This window comes from Dunckerocampus dactyliophorus, chromosome 9 (assembly GCF_027744805.1).
Source record: "Dunckerocampus dactyliophorus isolate RoL2022-P2 chromosome 9, RoL_Ddac_1.1, whole genome shotgun sequence".
Lineage (NCBI taxonomy): Eukaryota > Metazoa > Chordata > Actinopteri > Syngnathiformes > Syngnathidae > Dunckerocampus > Dunckerocampus dactyliophorus.
The window spans coordinates 2,713,363-2,739,785 of record NC_072827.1 but is presented as its reverse complement, the minus strand read 5'-3'; the positions used below and the strand labels follow the sequence as shown (position 1 = coordinate 2,739,785).

Genomic DNA, 26,423 nt, shown 5'->3' with positions numbered 1-26,423 from the left:
AAAGCGACATTTTTACAAGAAAAATTGTGTAATCTAATGAGAAAAAGTCACAATTTTATGAGAATTTTTTTTTCCATTAAACTTTATTAATGCCTTACAATTTACAATAAAATAGTGTCAAACCATGGGCATGAACAAATAACAATTGGATAACAACAACATACAATAAGTCATATAGAGATGAAGGAAATAAAAAAGTAACAGAAAAGTGATATATAAATACATATAGAAAAAAGAAGATAATAAAAATAGTAATTAAAGTAAGATACACCAGGGGACATGAGCAATGAAAATTTAATTTAATTAAGGATACTGAAGTGGGAGCACAGATTTATAGTCTTGATAGCTTTTTTGTTATTAGCAGAGGATATTGATTTGAGGTACAGCTTCAGTTCTTTCATGAAAACATAAAAGAGAGGTTTCACTTTGGCAAATTTACTTGTGGATGTAGAATTTTGCAAGAATCAAAACAATTTCATGAGAATACTGTAATACTGTGAGGAAAAATAACGTCATTTTATTAAAGAGGGAAATTATTGTTTCATTAATACAAAACAACAAATCTTCTTCTCCTTTGGGCTTTTCCCTTCAGGGGTCGCCACAGCGAATCAATTGCCTCCATCTAACCCTGTCTTCTGCATCCTCTTCTCTCCCACCAACTACCTTCATGTCCTCTTTCACTACATCCATAAACCTCCTCTTTGGTCTTCCTCTAGGCCTCCTGCCCTGCAGTTCCAAACTCAGCATCCTTCTACCTATATATTCCCTCTCTCTCCTCTGGACATGTCCAAACCATCTCAGTCTGGCCTCTCTGACTTTATCTCCAAAACCTCTAACATGTGCTGTCCCTCTGATGTACTCATTCCTGATCCTATCCTTCCTGGTCACTCCCAGAGAGAACCTCAGCATCTTCATCTCTACAACAAATAAAGTTGGAATTTTTGGAAAAGTAGGTTATGATGCTACGAGAATAAAGTCAAAGTATTACAGCAATAAAGCCCAAATTATGAGAAGAAAATTTACAAGAAGAAAGTTGAAATAGTTGGAAAAAAATTTAAAACAGCACAAAAAAAACAGCTCTAATTTTACAAGAATAAAGTCAAAAGATTAAAGAGAACAAAAGTTGTATTCTAACATGAAAAGAATGAATTTTATGAGAATAAACTTGTATTACTATGAGGAAAAATAATGTAATTTTAGTAGCATTTAGTGGAGTTGAAACATTTAAAGAAAAAATATTTTTTAAATTTCATATTATGAAAAACAAAAATGGCATTTTTGGAAAATTAGGTTGGGGAAATTATAATATGATGGGAATAAAGTCATAATATTACAAGGAGAAAATTTACAAAGATTGTTGAAGAAGAAAAAAAACCAACTACAGCAAAAAAAAGGACAGGGCAAAGTTGATATTAATAATAGCTTTTTCACCCATATGACAAAGCTGAGGTGCACGTTTTTCTTGAACCATATAGAACTTCTTAAAATATCCACCTGTTGCTTGACAAAATACCTAAAAAGTTGCATCCTTTCATTTTTCACTATGTGGCCCTCGCTGGAGAAACGTTTGGACGCCCCTGCTCTGAGACTAAATTGCGCGTGGGGGGTTCATGAGGACGAAATTATCGAGAATTACGCGTGGCCGCGAGTGTGAAAGGTTGCCGATGACGCCGCCGCTCTCGTGACTGCTTCTCGGCATACAGGAAGTCATGTGAGACCAAATAATGCAACGCGCAACATCGATACTGATCTGGTCCACAAACACACCGCATGATGGACACCAGGCTGGACACGCGGCTCCTAATCCATTCATAGAGAGGGACTTGAGTCCTGAATTGTTGTTGAATCTTGGTAACACTTGGGAGAAGCCCGTTTCTGTTTCGATGTGGTGTTATGTGGTGCTTTGCTCCTGAATACGACATAAATTAGATGCTCCCTCACTTAAAGCAACGATGTGTGATAATTGGAGCTCATAAATGATGGCAACACTGTTTTTTTTCGTTGTCATGACTTGTCTATAGTATCAGTGGACCAGCCTGGACATGTTGTGTGTATTGCTCATACAATAATCTTCACTGCACACTAAAATGAACAGATGAGGTTTATTTGATGTTTTTTTGTTTCGGGGACTCGGCTATTCCTGACTGCTGCTTTAAGTGTGACCCGTCCATCTTCACTTATAGCAAAATGGTGTCAGTTGACTGTGAAAGTATTGTGCATTACAGTTAGGGATGCACCAAACAGGATTTTTTCCACTGCCGATCCAATCCCGATACCTTGGATTTGGATATCTGCTGATACCGGAGCTGCGCTGCAACCACGGCAAAAGGATATCAGCAAACGTGGCTGTCTCCGATGCGACATGCAGCGCAACACGTGCACACGTGCGTAGCACATAACTTCCTGTTTGCTACGTTATCATAAGTGTTGATTTGATATAAGGCTGTGCTGAACTCCTCCACAGGCAAGTATGTTATTGTAGCCACCCGCAAGCGTTGTGTTGCGTAGCTGTCCGACTAGGCCTGTCACGATAATCGATAAATTGATTAATCGAACGATAAAAAAACCAAAAACAGGTTGATAAATTGACGTGCATGTATCCGTGTGTTTCATCTGCTCGTCTCTCTGTGCCACACAGGCCGGATGACAAGAGGGTTCACTCTGCATCTGTCTGTGCGCATTGGTTCTATAGTGGAATGAACGGAGGGAGTGGGCCCTCATCTCTTTTAGCCTCTTTGTGGAGGCGGGGCTACTAGTGAGTGGATGCAGAGGTTTGAGCAGGTAGCTTCGTGAGGAAGCACACGCTAACATGAATGAAGGTGCGGGTTGCTGAGGCGAATGCCACATCTGACAGGCCCAATGGAGGAAAATTTCGGTTTTAAACAGAAAGAACACAGTGAGCGCATGAACACCAATGACCGACACGGACGTTTTTTGCAACCTGGGGGAAAAAACAAAACAAACTACTGATTGAGGTGCCTCGGGCGGTGGAGCCTTCGTCCCAACACTCAACGCTTACTGAGGCGTTTGGTTGGCAAATGGTGCGCACTCACAGACAGCAAAAACATAGATACAGGCAACTTCTGTGTCAAGCTAATGTCTCACACAGATACCCTATACACTATACTTGAGTACCATCTAGTGGTTCAACTGTGAATTACACCTCTCATGACAATTAAGGAAAAAATGGTCTCAAAAAATGTCAATAAAATCGATTATCGCCGATGATCTGTTGCACAATTATCTACCAGCAAAATTTATCACGACAGGCCCATGTCCGACAATTTTGTGTGGCCGTCAGTGCGGTGCATGTGTGGAGACAGCTACGTTTGCTGACAGCATTAAAGCACAGACGTGGCTCATGCATCAGAAATCGCCGTATTGCGCTGGTATCAGAACCCGACACAGACACTGGATCGGATCGGCCCCATCCCTAGTCACAGCTTTGTCTCCAAAAAGAAACTACAATTATGGCAAGGCTTCCTGAAATGAATTAAAGTTCTGGCTTGATGTGGTTCCTGACACGATTAGTGGTCCTTCTTGAGTTTGGCCAAGCCCATGAGAAGCTGGTCTCGTCTCTCCCTCCTGGCTGACAGATGCTGCTGGTCGTTGGGAATCAGCTCGCACATCTCCTGCACACACCACGGGTAGTAAAAGTGAATAAAATAATCCACAACGTGAGGAAATTAGCCGTAAACCGGTGTTGTATTACTAAGTGATGGCTGCTGACTGAGATAAGTGCATTTCCACTCAGGTAAAAGACCATGAATTAGGCATACTTACGCCAACAATGCTCTTGGCATCTTCAGCACAGAGGTCTGGGACGGGACCGAAGGACCTCAGCACCCTTTGGATGCCTTCTCCGTACCGCCTCACGTAGTCCCCAAGACCTGGACAAAAATGGCGGTTCAGAGCAGGTAAGAGAAAAACCGAGAAGAGTATGGCCGAAGAACACTAAAGCGGCGAGGCTAGCACTTCCAGGTGAAGTCGTATACAGTATTCCCTCGCGGTTCACCCTTAGCGGACTCACTGTTTCACAGATTTTTTAGTGCAATTTTAGTGCTTTTTTAGTGCCTGGCCCTTTAGGAAGAACTGCATTGTGGGAAGTTGACTGTTGTAGTTCTGCGGTGTCTCTCTAAATTCTCTCTTCTGTCTGCACTGCCCATTGTCTTCTGTGTCCTGATTGGCTGTAGACCACTGTCACTCAATCTCCTTCATGCCCTCTCTTGTTGCGCTCATGGCTACCAAACTAGCTAACCGTGTGAGCTTCTTGCTCACTGCTAAGAAGCTAACCGTATGAGGAAACTACAACGAGAGGAGGAGCAAGGATACAAAGACACGACAGCTGAACGGAGCCAGGATGAAGAGGCACGGCCAGAGGAGTGAAATATGCGAGTCACTTAATCATTTCTTGTGTCCAAAATTCTAATGAAATTTGAACTTTGAGTGTTTAAACATGAGAGAAATGTGAGAAAATGTTCATGCTTGTCTGAGAAAAGTCTCTAAAGTGTATGTTGAGGGCTTTTATAGCCTTAAAACATATATAATCATATTTAAAAAATATACGTGGCTACTTTTCAGATTTTACTTATTGCGGGCTATTTTGGGAACCTGTCCCCCGCGGTAAACGAGGGAACACTGTACATTCAGGAAAGGCTGTAGATGTGCTTCAGAAGTATTCACATGGTCAAAAAGGTAGATAAACCCGAGAATGACCTGGTAATGTTCTGAGGAAAAATAACGTCATTTCAGGAGCATAAAGTTACAATATTGAAGAAAAAAAAACAACAAATAAAGTTGTACTTTTTGGAAGATTAGTTTTCAGAAAAAGTTATGTTACAACAATAAAGTCAAAATATCATGTGGATAAAGTTGTAAGTACCAGAAGAATATTGACAAGAAATAGCTGGGGGGGAAAAAACAATAGCAAAAATTGAAAAAATAGCTGTAATTTGACAAGAATAAAGTGCAAATATTTAGGGACAAAAGTCGTATTCTAACAAGGAAAAAAATTGTCCAAAAAAAACCTTGTAATATTATGAGGAAAAATGATACCATTTTAGAAGCAGAGTTTTGTTTGTTTCCTCATAATATTACGACAATTCTTTAAGAGTTGAAATATTAATACTCATAATATTTTTTTGTATGATATTTTTTACAATTTTTTCCTCGTTAGAATACGACTTTTGTCCCTTAATATTTTTACTTTATTCTTGTAAAATTACAGCTATTTTTTTCAATTTTTGCTGTTTAAGAGTGTAAATATTGAAGAAAAAGTATGTCAAGTTTTTAAAAGTCGTAATATTACCAGGAAACAAACAAAGCAAAATCCATTTTTGGAGAATTAGGTTGGGGGTAAAAAACTTATAATGTTACAAGAACAAAGTTCAAATATTATGGGTATAAACTCATAATTCCGAAAAGAAAATGTACGAGAAGAAAGTTGAAATAGTTGGAATATAAAAAAAAACAAACAACCACAGCAGAAATGAAAAAAAAGGCTGTCATTTTAGGAGAATAAAGTCAAAATCTTGAAGTTGCAATTTTCTGAGAATAAACACTGAATATTTAGCAAACAGCAAAAATTGGGAAAAAACAGCAAAGAGTGAAGTTGATACTACTAATAACAAGCGTTTTCACCTTCGTGACAAAGCTGAGATGCAAAAAAACATTTGGACACCCCCCGACTTAAATCATCACAATGGCATCAAAAGTATGCAAACCTTCATAACAAACATGCTTACTTCCTGTCATCGCCGTCATTGATTGTGCTTTCATCATTTCCTTGTGACGAAGACGGCGGTCATTTTGTCTGAAGAATGATTAATGTGACGCGCCAATAAACCGTTAAAGATTAATGCACAACGGCGGTGTGGTCGATGACCGCCTTCCCTGCGGAACAGCTTCCGGATAGAACATTGGATTTGGTGGAACGTAACAAACTACATCAGCGGTGTCCAAAGTGCCACCCAGGGACCCTTTTCGGCCCTCAGCATATAAAATGAAGTATTAATGCCATATATTATTCGATTTTACCCTCATTAGCTTTGTCAAGCTAAGATGTGGATGTTTTGTCAGATAAGTTCACATATACTGACGCTAATTCTCAGCAATATACAGTAGAACATCATATTTTAGTCTACGTACGACAGGATGACTTATGATAAGCACATTGGTCTACCATGTAAAAAACTATCTAAATATATTTAGGAAAAATAAGTATGTTTAACCTTGCTCGGATTTCAATTGTGGCAGTGTGGTGCTTAACCCAACCTTGTGTGTAGTGAGACACAGTTGTACTGTATATGAGGCACAAAACAAACGATTCATTCCGCATGCAACAAATACCAGCACGCAGGTCGTAAACGCCTGTCTGAAGAGCAGCCAATGATTAGACGAGACGTCGTAAAGGGACGCCCGGTGCTTTTTGTTGACCCTCAGAGCCAAGAAATGTGCGAGTGTAAAGTTTTAAACTACTAAATATACGGCGATCCCTCGTTATTCGCGGTTAACTGGTTCCAGACCCAACCATGATTAGTGAGTTCCCGCAAAGTAGCATTCCTTCTTTATAAATGGAATATTTTTGTAGTTAGAGCATAGAAAACCTGTTTACGACCTTCTGAATAAGTTTTTTAACATTATTGGCGCCCTCCAGATGTGAAATAACGTCCCTATAGTCACCTTTACGCTTCTACTACCCAATATCGTAGACATAATGTAGAAAATAAGACATTTAAGACACAAATATAACTCGTGCTCGTGTGTGTTGCTGTAAATATGTTCCGGTGGCGCAGACCGGAAGCGACATCGGGGCTCCAGAGCTGAGTTTCAGCTTGGCATATGTTACGGCCAAGACAGTAGACCGTGTTATGGGGAATTATTGTCCCTGTTGGGAGATAATTCAAACTGCAATAAACGCCTGTTGTTCTGGTGATCAAGTCTGGTGCTTGTGTGTCTCACCCAACACTGCAGTAAGACTGACACCTAGTGACCAGTGTAGAGTACTACACCGCGTCTTATGAATGCCTTATATTTGTATTTTACTTCATTTAAGCTTTATCCAGCGAGGGCCACATAGTGAAAAATGAAAGGACGCAACTTGGATATTTAGTAAAAAGCGCATCTCAGCTTTGTGAAAAAGCCTATTATTAGGATCAACTTGGTTCTTTCCTCTTTTTTCCCCATTTTTGCAGGAATTTTTACAAATATTTCAACTTTCTTCTTAAATAATCTTTGTACGAGGGGTGTATGAAAAGTTTTAAGCATCAGAAAAACTAAAAAGGGATAAGGGATTTTGAATTTCTGAGGCAGTCACGCCTTTCTAATGCAGGTGCTTTATGACTGCACCAATTTCTGTTTTCTCCAATTTTCACTGAATCCTTGACCCCTGCTTATTCAAAAATCCACAAAAATATAAGATGCATGTTCGAATGTTAAAATTTGGCAGGAATACTTACAAAAAGTTGAACATAGGGTTGACCATGTACGATGCTTCATACACCCCTCGTAAATGTTCTTGTTGTAATATTAGGGCTTTATTCCCAGAATATTTTGACTTTATTCCCATATTCTAACTTTTCCCCAACATCATTTTCCAAAAATGATAACTTTATTTTGTTTCTCATATTAATTTTAATGTTTTTAATTTAACATTTCAACTTTATGCTACTAAAATCACATTATTTTTCCTCATAATATTAAATTATACTTGGAAAATTATGACTTTTTCTCATCAGATTAATATTTTTATTTTAATCCAATTTTAAAAATTGGAAATGCTTAATTTAGGTCAAAAACACACAAAATGCTTAATCATGCATATATTTTTGTACTAAGACTAGGCCGTATTCAACCATGAAACAGCACGATTTACTAATGAGGATATTTTCGAAAAACCATGATAGAGTGAAGCCGCAAAATTGGAAGCGCAAAGTGCTGAGGGGTTACTGTATTTCTTTTGATGCCCTTCTGCGTATTAGAAATAGTGGGGTTAATCATCTTTTTCTGCCCAATTCGAGCCTCAACAATGTGTTCAGAACTTTTCCGATGTACTTAAAGGCTGTGGGGAAAATCCAAGTTGTGATCCGATTCGAAAAGGGCACCCGACAGTGGCAGGACCGTCTCCAACATCCTGCAGTGGGCTCTACCTGCAGGTTGGCACCTGCTTTGATGGCCGCCATGTGAGTTTTGGGTTACTGGTGTGAGGGGCAGCATTCATCAAAAGGCGCCTTTGTTGGGCCGAAGCGTCTTTTTTTTTTTTTTTTGTCCTAAGCGAGTGACTGTGCGGCTTTCACACCCCCCGCTGACATTCTCCATCTACCTGAGGTTTCGCTCTGACGTGTTCGGTGGCGCGGGACATGACATGTATGTACCGTATGTGGACTGTCAGGGCTTTGACACCCACCGGACGCTTCATTAGGCACAGCTGCGGAGTCACATGAGGTGCGATACAACAGTTGTTGGTGAAGGTGGCCTGTACACCCTCTCAACAAGTCATACAGGAAATAATGGGGAAAAAAAGCCAACCAATCACAGCCACTACAGTTCACGCCTCCGCCATGCGAGGTTATATTACGTCTGAGATGCACGTCATGCTATGCAGGAGGGTTTGGAGGGGTAGGAGTGAACGGGTGTAGGGTACCCTGGCCGCTCGACACTTAATCCAGGCGTTGAGCAGCATCGGGAGATACCACGCTTTAGCAGTTACGGCGGCAACATTACCTTCAGGCGCATTGAGGTGCATGGTTTCCATGGGACCAATGAAGGCGTAGCGCATTCCCAGTCCCTCTGACATCACCAGGTCAATGTCCTGCACTGAGATGATGCCGTCCTGATGGAAGAGAGGTGATGGAGAGTCACAGCACCAACAAACACACACTACTGTTTGATACGCTGTTTTCTTGTGGGATGAGAATGGAGGGATGAGGACTAAGAATGGAGAGATGGAGGATAGAGGAATGAGAAGAAATGAATGGAGAGTCAAGGACAACCATGGGAAGATGGAGGTTGAGAATGACAAGATAAGAGTATGGCTAGAGGACTGGGGACCAGGGATGGAGAGGTTAGGACTACAAGATCAAGAGTCCAGGGCTCAGAAAGGGAAGACTGACGGAGAGATGAGGACTAAGGCTATATTGGGGCTATGGAGGGGTGAGGGCCTTTAAACGCTGATGATGGAGTGATGAAGCAGAGAGACGTGGTGGTGTAGGACTTCAGGTAACTGCCGAGGTCCACGTTGGAGGAAATCAAAAGCTCAAAGCAGATTTGGATTGCGGGCGGCAGGGGGCACAGGACAGGCCGGTCTTTGTTCCTGCCTAGCGTTCAACAACAACGAGCCTCTTATCTTAGCTAAGTGGACAGGTGGGCGGGGCCTTTCCTCCACAATGATCACCATCCGCTTTCTCAGCCGCTCTGCTTTCCGATGCTGGCCTTCACTCAATGAACCCATCTGTGTGTGTGTGTGTGTACACAATTGGAAGGGTTGGGTGTGGGGGTCTCTGTTGCATAACAAGGATCAGAGGTTCACTCTCACACGCCAAACCTTTTACTTTAAAAAACATGCTGACTGTTGTCATGACAACGGTCAGCATGACAACTTTCAGCTATGAATAAGTTCGAAATACAAAAAAAATCAGTTTTAATGTTTGTTTTTTTAAATCTATTTTTCATTTCCTATTTTTAGAATAAAATAAAATAATTTTAAAAATTGAAATGAAGTGAATGTGAAATATTTTGAAAATAATTTTGGTATGAGCTGGTCACAATCGGGCGTGGTAGATTTTGGTGAGTGTATGGATAGAGGCGCAGATGCAAAATTGACTTTTGAGTTGTTGCAGCATGAGTATGTTTACACGCACCAAAACAACCCAAGCATTTTTGCATGAATTGGCCTAAAATCAGCCTTTCAACACACATGTAAACACATGAATTTGAGCTTGATTGGCTTTTAAAGATGGGCTTAACATACTTGGATTATGCGATTGGAAATTTTTTTTCTCCTTGTGCATGTATGTGCTACCACTGTTTTGCGCACGTGTCAGTATCCAGGCCAGGATATTACCCGAAATTAATTGTGGCCAGGTGGTTCATGATTGCTGGATTAACATGAGCTGTATGCACAATAGCTGTTCAAGCTAATATGTGTCCATGTTCGGTGGTTGGTCTTTGCTCCTTTTCCCAATTTTTGCTGTTTTACTAATTTTCCAAGTAATATTTAAACTTTCTTCTTAAATAATCAATAATCTTTCTAAACTTATTTTTAGTATACAATGACCTTATTCCCATAATACTATGACTTCATTCCCATTATAACTTTTTCTCCAACCTAATTTTCCCAAAATGAAAACTTTATTGTGTTTTGTTTCTCATACTATTACGACTTTTTACAAAAACCTATTTTTTCTTGAATATTTCCACTCTCTTCTGCTAAAATGACATTATTTTCATAAAATTGAGATTTTTTTTCTTTTTAGAATACGACTTTTTCCTCTTAATATTTTGACTTTATTCTTGTAAAATCACTTTTGAAACAAGTTTTTTTTCCCATTTCTGCTATTGTTGTTTTTTTAATTTTCCAACTATTTCAACTTTCTTCTTGTACATTTTCTTCTTAAAATATGATCACTTTATTACCATAATATTTGGACTTTTTCTGCAACCAAATTCTCCAAAAATTACATTTGTTGTTTGTCATATTACAAGTAAAAAAAACAACAACCTTTTTTGTACTTTTTTCTTTATTATTTCCACTTTATGCCGCTAAAATTATGTTTTTTTTCTCCTAATATTACAACATTCTCGCAAAATTACAACTTTTTCTCGTTAGATTGCAACTTTTGTTCTTGTAAAGTAACTGCCGATTTTTTAAATTTTTGCTGATGTTTGTTTTTTTGTTCTAGTTTTCTTGTCAAATTACATTTTTAGATCGTGCCGTGGGCCAATAAAAAGACAGCCACGGGTCACAAATGTCCCTTGGGCTGCACTTTGGACACCCCCGATAAATTGTTCACTGGAGAAGAACAGACAACTGTGTCTACTGCTAGTGGCTACGAACTCATTCAATACCAAAGACGTATTTATACGTTTTTTAAACCCGAAAGCTCACTCCCAAAGACATATTTATACTTTACACTTTTACATTTTTTGCATGAGGCAAAAAGAGGTGATGACACAAGTGCACAATAAAAGCATTTTAGTAGAAACTAACTTTTTTTCTGATGAAAGACGAGAGTCTAATGTTTCTTTTGGTAGGTTCCATGTTTATATGACCATACAACACAATATTCTGTGTGCCTTGAAAGATCAGTCAATATCGTGTAAAATGGCCGCTACCGAAGGGACTGAATTTTGAAAAATGGCTGGGATTGAATAAGTTAAAGACAAAATTAGCATAGTACATATAAATGGAAGCAGCCAAATGGTTGCACTTGGTGAAAAAAGTAGCCATCACACTGCGCCGACCTGTACTGTTTCTGTGCAAATTGCTACCCATCAAGATGCTCATCATAAACTGAATAAAAGGCTAACAGATGTGTCTGGCTTGTAATTGTTCCGTATAATCACTTCACCCGAGACACAGTTGAGAGCGCAATGTGACTCGTAGAAGTCCTTCTCATGCGTACTTGCCGCCGAGACAGTGTTGCCAGGTCTCTGAAAACTAGCCCAAACCAACAGAGAACTTGGGAATTTACAAGAGCTTTACACAAAGTAAGCCCAAACAACAAGAAGCTTGAGAATTTGCAAGCGACTTCACAAAAAAACAACAACACTAAGCTGAGATGCTTTGGTTATATGTGACGTACCAAGTTAACTTCACTGTTGTTGTAGTTCTAGTTTTATTTTTAGGTTTAATCAAGCTATGGATCCACGTCCCGTCCACATGCGTTCATTTCTGCAAGATTGCGGCCCGTTGTTGAGTCCGTCTTTGTCACACAACGTTGTGTGCGTGAGCCGTCTTTGCGACTTTGAAAGACCCCGGAGGACAACACCGTCGGGCACGACGGCATTCAAATGACTTTGACAGAAAACCTCCTACATTCTCCAGCGTGACAAGCGGCTAATAATCCTGATGGACTCGTCGGCCCGCTCCGACGAGAAGCAAAGAAGACGGGAAGATCCTGCAAGTCACACGAGTTTGTGTCTGTTGATGAGACACACGTTGAATTGCTAATTGAACATCAGGAGTCAAGAAGTGACTCACAAACGTGAGGGGAAATAACCGACTTCCAGCCGACAAACATTGGAGAGCAGCAAGGATATGCGACAATCGTTAACTTGACTCTGACATTAATTATTAAACGGTCTTTAAATACCTTCGCACATGAGCACAATCATCTCGTTATTGTTCCTGGCTAACGAGTGGGAAAATGCCCGAAAGTGTACAACAATGAAAACATTTGACAAGTTGAGGGGTGGGCAAACTGGGGCCCGCCAGGCGTCTTAAGCCGGCCCACCAGGCATTTCCAGATTCCTTTTTTTAAACCTTTAACATCGAAACTGTGGCCGGCAACATGACTTGCAGTGCTACTGTGGCACGCTTGAGAAAAATACATGTCAGATGCAGTCTGTAGGTTGTACAAAAAAACCATCCAAACAACACAACTCAACACAAACGACGCTCAAAGTAACCTACAGTACCTACTGCACCATGTGGACATACAAATAAATATCTTCACACAATACCCATGCCTATATTCCCGTCGCAAGGCATGCTGGGTAGCTTCTTTCGCCCAACATTTTGCCATGTTTGTCGCATTTTTGCTTGATCATATCCACAGTTTTATTGTTCATACTGTTCTTGCCGCTGGACTACCCAGCATGCTTTGCGGGCATTTTGAAATAACAGTTGTAAGTTACATGTTACGTTTAGCGCTGAGTTGTCGTTTGTCACCTATGTAGTAGTTGACTTACGTGACACGTTAACCTTCTGTGGATGTGTTGTGTTTTTGTTTGGTGGCACCGTGAGCGAGTATGTCCTTCTGTTTGATGACCATCTATATATCGACGGCCCCTCCGCCAGATTTTTTCAACCCAATGTGGCCCACGATTCAAAACGTTTGCCGACCCCGGACAAGATCATTCCTGAAGATAATGACTTTGCAAAAAATGTCCAAATGTGGGGACAGAACTCATTTTAAAGTATTGAATGCTGGAAATAACACTTTAAAGAAGTCATGTTAGAGATACACTCCTGATCAAAATCTTAAGACCAGTTGAAAAATTGCTCGAATTTTCATTTTGCACATTTGGATCTTAATAAGGTTTTAAGGTTTTAAGTAGAGCTACAATATAAAAAACAAGAAGGGGGAGTGAGACAAAAAGCACTTTGAAAAAGTCATTTATTGAAAAGAACAATTCAGCTGAAATAGGCTGTTTATCAGCTGATCAAAAGTTTAAGACCACAGGCTATAAAAGCCAAAATCTGCTCCCAATTTTCATTTCCTGTCAGGCAGAAGATTTTGACACGGTGCCTTGCGGTTAGCATGTTGGCCTCACAGCCAAGAGATTTAGGGTTTGAATCTCCATTTGGACATCAAGTGGAGTTGGCATGTTCATGCATGTCACAAATAAACATTGTGCAAAATAAGAAAAATACTGCAATATGCAATGGAACTTATAGTAAAAATGCCATATTTACTTGAAATATTTTCTCTCAGCAAAATAGAGTCATCCCTCGCCACTTTGCACTTATAATGCAGCTTCACACTACCCTGCTTTTTATAAAATGTCTCAATTAGTAAGTCAAGCTGTCTCGTGGTTGAATACGGCCTATTATTAGTCAAAATATGCATATTTAGGCGAATTGTACATATTGTTTGGCCTAAATTAAGCCATTGCAAGCACAAAAATGTTTAAATGAAGTAAAATCCAAATAAAAGGCATTCAGAAGACTCTTTCAGAGATGCCGGATGATATGTAGTATTCTACACTGGTCACTAGATGTCAGTAATGTTACCGTAATGTTCAGTGAGGCACACAATCACCATACTTGATGGCCCAAACAGGCTTTTTTGCAGGTTTGAATGATCTCACAACAGGCACAATAATCCCGAACACGGGCTACTGTTGCAGCCGTAACCCATGCCAAACTGAAACTCAACTCTGAAATCTCGACGTCACTTCCCCTGGCACGAAACACATTTACAGCAACACACACGTGCACCAATCTTATGTGCGTCTAATGTGTCTTATTTTCTCTGTACAGGGGTGTTGTGTCATGTCTAGAGGGCTCTGATAATGTTAAAAGCGTATTCAGAAGGTCGTAAACAGAACGTTGTCTTTTACACTGTACTACCTGCTGTGGCTGTTCGAGCACATTACGTGAATCTCAATGTTCGGCACTAGTGTGGTCAAGACGTTTTTTAATTTTTATTCACGTACCCTCCATGACAATCTGCGTACCCCACTTTGGGAACCCAGGGTCTAGCACAACCTACACTATCTTACTTGACATGCACGTAAAGAAAAACATGATACGTTATTTTCAACATGGAACTTTGTCGTTAATCATAAACAACAAAAACACCAAATATATTTCATGAATATCTCTTAACCAACACTTTAGAGTCTTGCCACTTTTTTGAGTCATTTCTAGCTAAAAGATACCCATGAAAATAAATAGCATTCAAATTGAACTCAAAGCTCACCCAGGGTACGAATCGTTTTGGGTTTATACTTTTACAAGGGGGAACAAACAACACAAAATCTCTTGTTTGTACTACGTTGTTGTCATGTGAAGCCCAATAAAGTCTCTATGGGGACGGTCCACGACTGGCTCTATTCTGGGAAAAGTTGTCCACCTTGACAGCACGGTGGCATTTTTAGCATCTGCCACTTAATGGAGCACGCAGGGTTAATTCCCATAACAGGAGCCTCACAGGGAGCCTGAACTTCCACAGGCCAGTGTGAAGACACCTCTCACATGCTACATCCACATTTATTCTACACACACATTCCGCAATACCGTGACCTCGCGCCGCCCTGCCTCATTCCAAACCCATCAAATGAAGCGGGCGCAATGCCGCCATCCTGTCGTGTGATTTCTGATAACCAAGATGGCTGTCCCTGTTAAAGTGTGCAAAATTCCAGCAATATCACAGCCAGTCTCAGGTCAGGTGAGAGAGCAACGCCACCATTCCCTCAAGTCCAGTGAGAGCTTCAGGTCTCGGAAGTGAAGCGCTACGGACGTGTTTGTCTTCATGCTCTCTTAAGCGGTTAAAGGCCAGACAAGCCCACTTGGTTCGTCAGTGAGCCAAGAACCTTTCAAACAAAGAATCCACTTCAGGAACAAAAACAAAGTGGAAGCGACAAAGACAGATGCGTCTGTAACGTACGTGGTACCTCGGTTTTCGTTTATAATCCATTCCAAAGGGTCCGACCAAAACCGGATCAATTTTTCCCATAGGAACTAATGTAAATCCAATTAATCCATTCAAACACCCAAAAATATTAGCACAAAACACATTTTATAGACAATACTAAAGTTTTACATGCAGAAAACAAGGCGAAAGAGGAAAAAAATGAGGAATGAAATGAATAAATTATCATTAATATCACTTTTACCTTGACTGAAGACTCTTTTTGGCAAAGACGGCGATGAGTGAAGAGGGAGGAGAGGAAAGGAGTTTGCTATGAGTTATTTCTTGAATTCAATAGTGTTTCTCACCTTTCCTTGGCCCCATGGTGGGTTATTTTGCAGCCAAGCTCAATAAGAAAAGCAGAAACTTGTGGTGTAACGGTGTTAGTTAGCAAAAAAACTACACAGTCAACCGCTGATGGCATCATGGGGGAAAAAAAGTCTGCACCGTCCGTGATTGAACGGTGACGCAAAGTAATAACTGATCTCATGCTCATGTCAACTGATGTTGTTTACGTCCATTTTTTTTTTGTTCATACGCTACACCCCCATGGAAAAAGAGCAGTGAAACGACCAAGGCCACATACAAGAATGTATTCATGCAGAGTGACTTGGTGTGAGAACACAGATAGACATGTTTGACATATTTTCATCTGGTAGTGGAAGATAAACTTCCACGGCTGTTTGATTGCCTTGTTTTCGCCTTTGTGCTTGTTTCATGTCTTTACGCAACACACCACGCACACTCGCACAATTGGAACAAATCTCGTCACGACTACTATGAACGACTATTCGCTTTATCTGCCAAAAATTGTGCAAAGACACTGGGTGTGCATGTGGTCGTATTCAATGTTTGAATCCCATCCGATCACTGAAGTGACGCAAATTGCCTCTACGTCACGTGGTTGCAGGCCAGGTACAGAAATTTGGAACAACGTCCCAACTGCTAGAAGAGACTCTACTAACCTCAATACATTAAAAACCAATCTTGATGACTTAAGAGGAACCACATCTGCGGTCATTCATTTTACAATAATGTTATGTCTTATTCATTGTTGGATGTTGTCATTGTGTTTTATCATTTAATTGTCATCGGCACATTGCTGTTCTGTGTGGTATCTTGCTGTCACTTCCTTTGACCTGCTAGGAACTACTAATGTGAAGTAGCCTTTGGGCTAATTCTGGCACGTTTACATTTAAATCTTCATGGCTATGCACAGGCCCTTTAAGAAATATACATATATGAAAGAGAGAAAAAAAAGAAGACTATGCATGTCAAGTGTACATTATGTCCCACAAGCAAGCACTTGTTTACGGCTGTTGTAAGCAACACCAACCTCAAAAAACATCTCTCACACACGGCGCTACAGAGCACTTCGACATATTTGAAGCTTCAGAAAGGGTGGTCGGACGTGGAGCATTTTTGAACGCATTTTTGGTTTAATGTCGGCGATTATGTGGCTATTTGAAAGCCTACTACATAACCATTAGTTATCCTATACGCCAAGAATTTGGAAAATTGATGAAAAGGGGAAAAGTAAAAATGTTCTGTGGCTGTAATATCTCTCAGCCTGCTTAGCTTGATATTAATCAACAGGTGTTCATGTGCAACAGCTGCAATACAGAAGTGTGCGATGAAACGCATGTAAAACACAGAAGGCGTGTCCAAACCTTTTCCAGGGAGCACAAGTCAACAAAGGCGTTCTTTCACACATTCATAGAACCTTTTAAAAAAAATAAACATGTATAACAAATGTGTGAACAACGGCTCTTCGTGCTTGTTTTGTCTTTTCAGACTGTGGACAATCTTTTGTGTGTGATGTCTCACGAGGAACGGACAGTTTTTAATGGGCACCGTGACCTTGTCCCACACAGCATCCTATTGCGTATTTTAAAAATAAAATGAATGTTAAATGTTCATTTAACCCTTACATTCATCATTTATATGCATTTTGAATTGTTTTAGGCATGTACAACTAGAATAGTAAATCTTTAAAAGCATTTTTTTTTTTTTACATTTTTGTCTTTCTGCAACGGATGAATTGGATTTACACAATTTCTTATGGGAAAATTTGATTCGGTTGGTCTGGAACGAAGGAATGACACTAACCAAGGTTCCGCTGTACATGTTTTTTGTGGAGTAACTGATGCTGAACCGCTGTCAATCACTTCAAATGTGAGTCACTACCACCCCGTGAGGAACAGAGTGGTATTACACAACAAGCTAACGATATTATTTTTGTCTGGTAACTAACACACCCAAGGAGCTCAGGTTCTGACGCCGACTGAAGCACTGACCTGGACCAGCCGCCAGGATTCAGCAATGATGGCCGCCTGCACTCTGTTGACGGTGAAGCCATCAATCTCTTTCTTCAGGCGGACGGGCACCTGACCAACCTAATAGCAAAGTTGGGACAAGCACAAAAGTGAGTGATTGCTCAGAAGTGCTTTTGAATGTACCGCTAGGTTACGCTATGCCATTGCAATGTGTTCCTCTCGCTGAGCTTGTTATACGTGCAAAACCAGTAGAACGCAACAAGCTAGTTTTAAATTCTTATTTGGATTGATAATAACCTCATGTTGCAGCTTCCACGCTTAAATGTGATGTAAGATTGTTGTTGGGGTTGTTTTTTTTTACCCGAGTCATCAGAGCATGGGTGTTGTCCATCACGGCTGCCGTCGTGTCAGGGTGAGGTACCAGCTCCACGAGTTTGACAAGGTAGGGGGGGTTGACCTAGCGAACAACAGAATCCCATCACACATAATAATTAGAAAAGGAGGTATGACAACATGATAAATGTAAGCAACTTTAAAGAACCAATAGGGAAAAATTTATCATTGTTGTTGGGTTGGGATTTTTTTTATTTATTTATTTATTTTTAATGTAGAACTAACTCCCCCTACTGGAATGAAGTGTACTAACCATTAGGCCACTGTGGTAAAAGAAATGGGACTATGAAGCCAAGTCAAATAATAAAATAAATACAAATATTAGCAATATAACATTACCAGTTATGCTAACACTTGTGCTCAACATGTAGGTCTTTATGTTTGTTATGGATCTGACTCTATTCATTGGCGGGCGGTGCATTTGCTACCTGGGCTTCCAGGGGCGACCCAATCCACCTCCTAATACCACGACTATCACGTCACATTATTAACTAGATGATTGCAATGTCTGAGGACGTTGCGTGTGGATGCCCAAGCCTAATGAGGTGGGGGGGAAAACAAAGGAATAATAAAAGGAAAAAAAGGAATACAAATGGTATGTGACGTATAAGAGTACTGAAGACTATGACATCATGAAAGACAAAATATGTATGATGTATGTTAAATGTTACAGGTAGCCTTAATGTCTGGATTGTGCTAAACCATTTGATGTTGGAATTGGTTGAAAAATGTTGAAGTGCTTGAGTAATTAAGATCAAAGGAATATCCTTCAGTTAATTCGTTTTCTGGAAAAATTGGACTTTTGGGAAAAATTTGAACTTTTTTTAAATGTTAAAAATAGATATCCGTAATTGTGCTGAAAGATTTGATATTGGAATTGTTGGAATTGGTTGAAAAAGGTTGAAGTACTTGAGTAATTAAGATCAAAGGAATATCTTTAAGTTAATTCGTTTTCTGGAAAAATCGGAATTTTGGGGAAAATTAGAAATTTTTAGATGTGAAAAATAGATATCCTTAATTGTGCTGAACGATTTGTTGAAGTAGTGGAGTAATTAAGAACAAAAGAAATGACAGTAATTAAGATCAAAGGAAAAGTGGGAATGTTGGGAAAAGCTGGAATTTTTGGAATGTTGGTTTGAAGCCTTGGATGTGTGGAACGTTTTCATGGTGGAACAGTTTGAATCGGTTGAGAAATGTGCGAATGGTGGGAGTTTGCGAAAATCTGGGAAAAAATTTTGACAAAACTGAAATGATCACATAGGGTTCCCAAACAAGCTGAATGATTTGATGCTTGAATGGTGTTAATCGGTTGAAAAATTAAGGAGGAGTTGGCGGACAAAAAAAAGGCGCAATAAATACAAAAAATGGCGGAGAAACTTAAACTTAAACAACCAACGAAGCAACAAACCCAGTTAACACTTTATCCTCTAATACATTGTCTCTAAACAACTCCAAACTAGAAATGTCCACACTTCAGTATCATCTGGAGCAGTTCACAGTCAATATTTATTTAATAATGTGACAAAAACTTCAAAACTTCATTAAAATACATCACACTCACTCATAAGCATTGGTCTACTAGAAGACTTCCAGTGGAACTGGCGAACAAACCCTTTCCCAGGCTGACTTATTTCTAAAATATATATCAACTCACTATTTGTTCATATAAACGCACACAAAATTGTTGAACAACTCCATGTCTATCTCCTTTCTTCACATCTCAACAGGATTAATTAAGCGTGGGGCTGTTCTTGTGATGATGCGTTCAAGCGCACTGGTTAGTGTCAGCCCATCACTCTTTCGTGAGCGAGTGTGTGGTGAAGCTAGTCGCTAGCCGGCTAGTAGCTAGCCGGTGTGGTGTGGTGAGGTGTCACTACGCCAGTAACGCAGTTCTTCGGCATAACAGTTTTAATAACAGTAATGATAACAGGCCACACGGTGGTCTAGTGGTTAGCACGTTGGCCACACAGTCACAGTCTGGAGATTGGGAAGACCTGGGTTCGATTCTCCCTTGTGGGGTTTGCATGTTCTCTCCGTGTGTGTGGGTTTTCTAACCTAACATGCATGTTTTTGGATGTTTTGGGAGGAAACCGGGTACTCCGGTTTCCTCCCAAAACATCCAAAAACATGCATGTTAGGTTAATTGGTGACTCTAAATTGTCCATAGGTATGAATGTGAGTGTGAATGCTTGTTTGTCTATATGTACCAGTCCAGGGTGCACCCTGCCTGTCGGCCGAAGTAAGCTGGGATCCAGCATGCCCCGCGACCCTAATGAGGAGAAGCGGTATAGAAGAATACAAGAAGCGGTATGGTAATAATAACAATGTCGCTGTAGCTTGGTTAATATGCAGGTAACATTATGTAAATGTAAATGGAGCATCGTTGGCGCTTTTTGGAGGTTTTTTCAGAAGGCTTTAGAGGCGGAATATGTGCATCCCATTACGTGAATTCTTGGCTGCCTCTTTTTATATCTATAGAATGCACAGAAAAAAGAAAGACGTGTGTTCATGTCTCACAAAAGGATTGTAGATTATGGATAAAAATTCCCAAAAAAGTGCACTTTTCCTTGAAGTGACATGGGCCCGCATTACTGATTCCGGAGGCTCTGGGCAGATTACTGGGAGGATAATAGACTGTTTGGAATAAATGACTCAAATTCCATAGAACAACTAGCAGAATTTAAGATCTAAATGTACTGTAGACTATTGTTTCTGATCGTGTTCAGGCCAGCAGAGAAGGTCGTTGGCCTTGCTGGACCTGACTGCACACCACTGACACACTCATTACATTTTTGTGGGATTCAAAGGTCACACAAACCGGATGGGAGACGATGCAGCGGCTCCTGTTTTGGACTTTGGAGAAGACGTTGCTGGGCACCAGGCAGGAAGTGGAGCTGCTCAAGATCACGTCTTTTCCCACAAGACACTCCACTTCCTGGAAGATGTTCTGCTTCACCTCCAGCTGCTCGAACACACACTCCTAAAAAGAATCACGTGGAGCTGTACAATGTTACCAGGTACATTAAGTCAGGCTTGTAGGTGTATTTCTACGTCACACTTTGGACAGGAAACAAGCTAACCAAGTCACATTTTCTCCCAGTCACCGTCTTCGGGATGTACTTTTCACTGATTACATATATACATACTGTATACAAAACATATTTCAATATTCATGTAGAATATGGATGAATTGGATGAAACTTGTATTCAAAAAGTAAAAATGATTCAAGTACGCACTTCCTACAGCAATAAAATGCTGATCCAGCAGCAAAGAAAAGCAACAGGAAATGCTGCAAACCCAGACGCAGTATCTTAGCCATACTACTTGGAAAAAGTTTTGAGGCACAATTAACTATGGATTCTTTGTAAAAACAAAATAAACTATTGATTTATAAGCTAATGTAGTCTAGTTTAGTCAAGTATGATGAGGAATCTAGCGGCAGGAAGCATGACGCTGAACATCTACTGAAGAAAAAGTGCATTTTTCCCCAACACGTATTTCCGTGTGTCCATCAAGTGCTCTATTGTTTAAGTGAGAGCTGACTGCAGGATATTGATTTATTTACACTTAATGTCTGCTTTTTATACAGTCTAAGTCTCATGGGAGAGCCGAATTATTCAGCTCACTCATGTAGAGTGAACGCTGAAAGACTCAAGCATTCGCACATATGCTTTATGTATCAAAAAATAGCATTCTACTGCTCATTTTTACTGTATTTTGTTGTGAAATAGACATTTTCTTCCGGAAAAAAGTGAGCTCACAGGAAAATTAAATCAGATACTTAATCAGCAGCTTCACTCTACCACTTTTCTTCAAAATATATTAATAAATTATTGTTATTTTGTGTTTGAATACAGCATATTAGGGAAAAACGCATATAGTGGTGTACAAAGTGTCTGCCCCCTTCCTGATTTCTTATTTTTTTTGCATGTTTGTCACACTTAAATGTTTAAGATCATCAAACAAATGTAAATATTAGTCAATGACAACACAACTGAACACAAAAAGTAGTTTTTAAATGATTTTTTTTTTTTTTTTTATTAAGGGAGAAAAAAATCCAAAGCTACATGGTCCTGTGTGAAAAAGTGATTGCCCCCTAAACCTAATAAGTGGTTGGGCCCCCCTTAGCAGCAACAACTGCAATCAAGCGTTTGTGATAACTTGCAATGATTCTCTTACAGCGCTGGGGAGGAATTTTGCAAAATTGTTGTCATTCAGCCACAATGGAGGCTTTTCCAGCATGAAGCGCCTTTTTAAGGTCATGCCACAGCATCTCAATAGGATTCAGGTCGGGACTTGGACTAGGCCACTCCAAAGTCTTCAGCCATTCAGAGGTGGACTTGCTGGTGTGTTTTGGATCATTGTCCTGCTGCAGAACCCAAGTTGCTTTCAGCTTGAGGTCACCGACAGATGGCCGGACATTCTCCTTCAGCAGAATTCATGCTTCCATTTATCACAGCAAGTCTTGCAGGTTCTGAAGCAGTAAAACAGTCCGAGACCATCACACTACCACCACCATATTTTACTGTTGGTATGATGAGCTTTTCTAAAGTGCGGTGTTTGTCACATTCTGTGTCTGTCCTTTTTGCTGCCGCCTGTCTTCTGTGTCTCGGACTTGTCAGTTGCCAGATCGTACCTTCAGCTACGTCGCTCTTCGAGCTCCCGTCCTAGCTATTCCCAATTGGTCCCCTAGTCTTTGACCTACTGCATTTGTGAGTACTTCTTCCTGCTTGGCTACCCCAGCAGCGCCTCTGTATCTGACTCTCACCTGTTCCCTGCTACCTTTTGTAGTGGTGCTTTTTAGTTGTCCAGGCCTTTTCCCTACTACCTTATGTAGTAGTGTTTTTTTGTTACTTCTGCTAGGCTCGGCCTGTGTGTTTTGTTGGACTCTCTTGCCGCCTTTTTCTGTTCCTACCCTCTGTTGTACATTAAAACTTTTTGTTAAACCTTCAAGCGTCACTCTCTGCATTGGGATCCTTACTCCGGCTTAGCCGTTCATGACAGTGTTACTTTTTTTCCAAAGGTCTTTGGGATCATCAAGATGTTTTCTGGCAAAATTGAGACGAGCCTTAACGTTCTTTTTGTTCAGCAGTGGTTTTGGTCTTGGAACTCTGCCATGCAGGCCGTTTGTGCCCAGTGTCTTTCTTATGGTGGAGTCATGAACACTGACCTTAACTGAGGCAAGTGAGGCCTGTAGTTCTTTGGATGTTGTTGTGGGGTCTTTTGTGACCTGTTGGATGAGTCGTCGATGTGCTCTCTCTTGGGGTCATTTTGGTTGGCCGGACACTCCGGAGAAGGTTCCATGTTTTCACCTTTTGTGGATAATAGCTCTCACTGTGGTTCACTGGAGTCCCAAAGCTTTAGAAATGGATTTACAACCTCTTCCACACTAACAGAGTCTCAATTACTTTCTTTCTGGGGGGGAGGGGGGGGGGCATGTAGGTTTGGATTTTTTTTCTCCCTTAATAATAAAATGATTAATTTTGTGTTCAGTTGTGTTCTCATTGACTAATATTTAAATTTGCTTGAAAAAACAAGAAAAAAAAAAGAAATCGGGAAGGGGGCAAACACTTTTTCCACACAACTGTATTTACGCTTATTGTATGTATTTTTGTCCTAAATTGAGCATTTCAAGCATAAGAATGGCTAAATGAACTAAAATACAAATATTAGGCATTCTGAAAAGACACTGAAAGGCATGATGAAATATTTTGTATTCTATTAAGTATTAATGTAACCCGCCCTGTTTCACACTGCCCGCACCGGGGTTTGAAGACAGGACCTTCGGAATGGGAGGCGAGGGCAGTGACCACGCGACTAAAAGCCGGGACTGTCTGTCACAGTTGCCAGTGATCGCTGGTGGTTGAAGTGGTTGTTGCCTTGGTACCTGCCTTCTCCTGGCCTGTTTTCTCTTTTCTTTCAGTCACACCTTGAGCGGGCTGGAGGCGGGGACGCTGGGCACACCTGTAGCTTATTACTCTTTACCTATTTAAGCTGACTACCCGCAGCTGGCAGCCGCTGGTTTATTGTCTCGCTATGGCTGGCTACTCGTCCGAGGACTTCTGCTACACAATCCTCGTGCTATGCCTTTTGGACCCTGTCGCCTCCCTGCCATCCAGCTTTACTCCCAAGTTTGTACTGCTCTTCATGGTGTTGCCTTTATTTGTTTTTCTGTTCCTACTTTTGCCAAGACACCATCGCTTTCTGTTTGTGGAACTGCCTTTTTGCATTTTTGTTATTAAAAGTTCCTTTACCACCACACAAGCTCTCAGCCTCTGCATCTGGGGTCCAAACCACAACAAGTACTTAACACTGTCGGCCGCGTGTTCAGCGCAGCTCTTGAGGCAGAGGGAGTGAGGTTTACCAACGTACACTTGCACAGCCTCACAGGCTGGTATCCGTTACATTAATTCTATTAATACTCGGAGGAAAAAAGTAACAAGGAAGTCACACCATGCTAACACGTGTGAGTCTATATTATGTCTTATTTTCTCTTAATATGTCAACTATATTGGGTAATATGAGTGTAAAGATTACTATAGGGTGTTACTTTATGTCTGGAGAGCTCTAATAATGTTAAAAAGCGTATTCAGACGGTCGTAAACAGGTTTTCTATGCTCAAACAATGAAAATATTCCATTTATAAATAAGGAATCCTACTTCGCGGAAATTCAGTTATCACAGTTGGGTCTGGAACCGATTAACCACGATAAATGAGAGATGACGTTATTTACAATATTTTGTGATGTAACAACTGGTGTTATTGTCCTTAACTGATGCACTACCACAACAACACTTGTTAAAGACCTACAGCAGCCTTCGGTGTTTATGCTTGAAGACTCCTCATGGATAGATTAACTAACACTTGAACAAATTCATCCAAGCTATCAGACTAAAGCAGCAATTACCTGGACGAAGAAGGTGCCATGCAGTGCGAGCGGCAGATCATCGTAAGTGCTGAGCAGAGCGAGCTGCTGGGTGGCGCTAAGCTGCCCCCTCAGCATTCCGGCTTCCTCCAGCTCCATCATCTGTTTCCTGAGCAAGCACACACACTGTGAACAACATGCACTCCTAACCCACTACTGAGCGCCTTGTAGACAACAAAAAACAATACTATAAAAATACTCCAAAATACTTTTTGAATGACTCTGACGTTTGAACAAGTGTTCAGCGTTAACATTGGGGTCTGTGTCGCCATCTAATGTTTAACCAGCCATGTCACTACTCTGCGAGCCTCGTGTCCCCACAGTAGAACACAGCCGCTGATCATGTGAGGCCTATGTGTCACCTCTGCCCTTGCGTTGCACCATGTTGTGGACTTGTTAATGTTCCACTTGTGTTTTAGCACGTTTAGCAACCTGTCTCACCAGCAGAGAGGCTCTCATGGAGGCTACATTTGGCAGCAAAGGTAGATTTGAAGTCCACAGTTACCACGTTACATAGTGTTGGCACTAATGGAGTGTCAAGAAGTAATCAAACAATACTAACCCCATCTCCGTGACCGCCTTGGCTGCTTGTCCTGGTTGGTTGTCATACATCTTCACACTGTAGCCTCCACTGGCAAACACCATTGCCCAAGAGCGGCCAATCAGACCACTGTGGCAGAAAAAGTTTCAATCACTCAACATATTGTGCGGTGTTGTGCATATTCTTGTTGTCTCTGCACAATATACTGGAATATAGCCTGTACATCTGCTGTATTTTGATGACTTGACATGAGTTTTACGCACCAAATCATGCAAGTAGCTGAAAAAATATGTAGGCACTAGTGTACGGATATGCAAAATCTTGCAAATGTGGGTTTGTTGTCATTTCACATTTTCATACCACCTATGAGTCAGTAAGTATCTGATGCGTTTAGTTAAAATGCAATAAACGAAAATTGACCTTATTACTGTATGTCTGTAATGTTTACTTAACTGAATACGGGTCACTTTGGCCCAAGGTGTGCATGAGTTAAGGCCGGTGTATATGCATAACAGTGTACAGTATGCTTTACAAGTATATAACTAAGTCAATCGCATGTTAACTTTCATTTCAGCAGACTAGTTCGACAAATGTAAAGAGTGAGAGGGTACTGCAACTAGGCAGCCTGAAAGATCTTGTCTCGCTAACCTGCCGATAATGGCGATCGTCTTCATGTTAGGACCGCTCATTTCCATGATCACAGTACTTGGATTTGCCCAATTTGTTGGAAGCGTCTCTCCCTGCCTCTCTGGCGTCACGCTGCAACGTGCTGCTACGGATACCCGAAAGGCCCAAAACAGCCAGACTAGTCCGACAAATACACTTTTACAGCTTAAAAACATAGACGCCTTCACTGACAAGTACTGTGTTATAACAAGAAGGCTAAAAAGAAAAACTTTGAGCTGTCAAAGTACCTGGTTAGCATGTCCG

The 26,423-nt window shown here is 40.7% G+C and overlaps 1 protein-coding gene across 1 annotated transcript; it reads right to left on the bottom strand.

The window, feature by feature from the left end:
• Positions 1-81: 81 nt before the first annotated feature.
• On the bottom strand, positions 82-26,311 carry cryl1 (crystallin, lambda 1). The gene is made up of 9 exons (XM_054787471.1): positions 26,142-26,311; positions 25,515-25,622; positions 24,935-25,061; positions 20,844-21,005; positions 17,994-18,089; positions 17,654-17,752; positions 8,722-8,830; positions 3,784-3,890; positions 82-3,632 (listed from the first exon to the last, which is right to left on the bottom strand). Exons 1-9 carry the CDS (start codon positions 26,186-26,188, stop codon positions 3,528-3,530), a joined length of 960 nt encoding a protein of 319 aa, XP_054643446.1. The 5' UTR covers positions 26,189-26,311; the 3' UTR covers positions 82-3,527.
• Between the last annotated feature and the right edge of the window lie 112 nt (positions 26,312-26,423).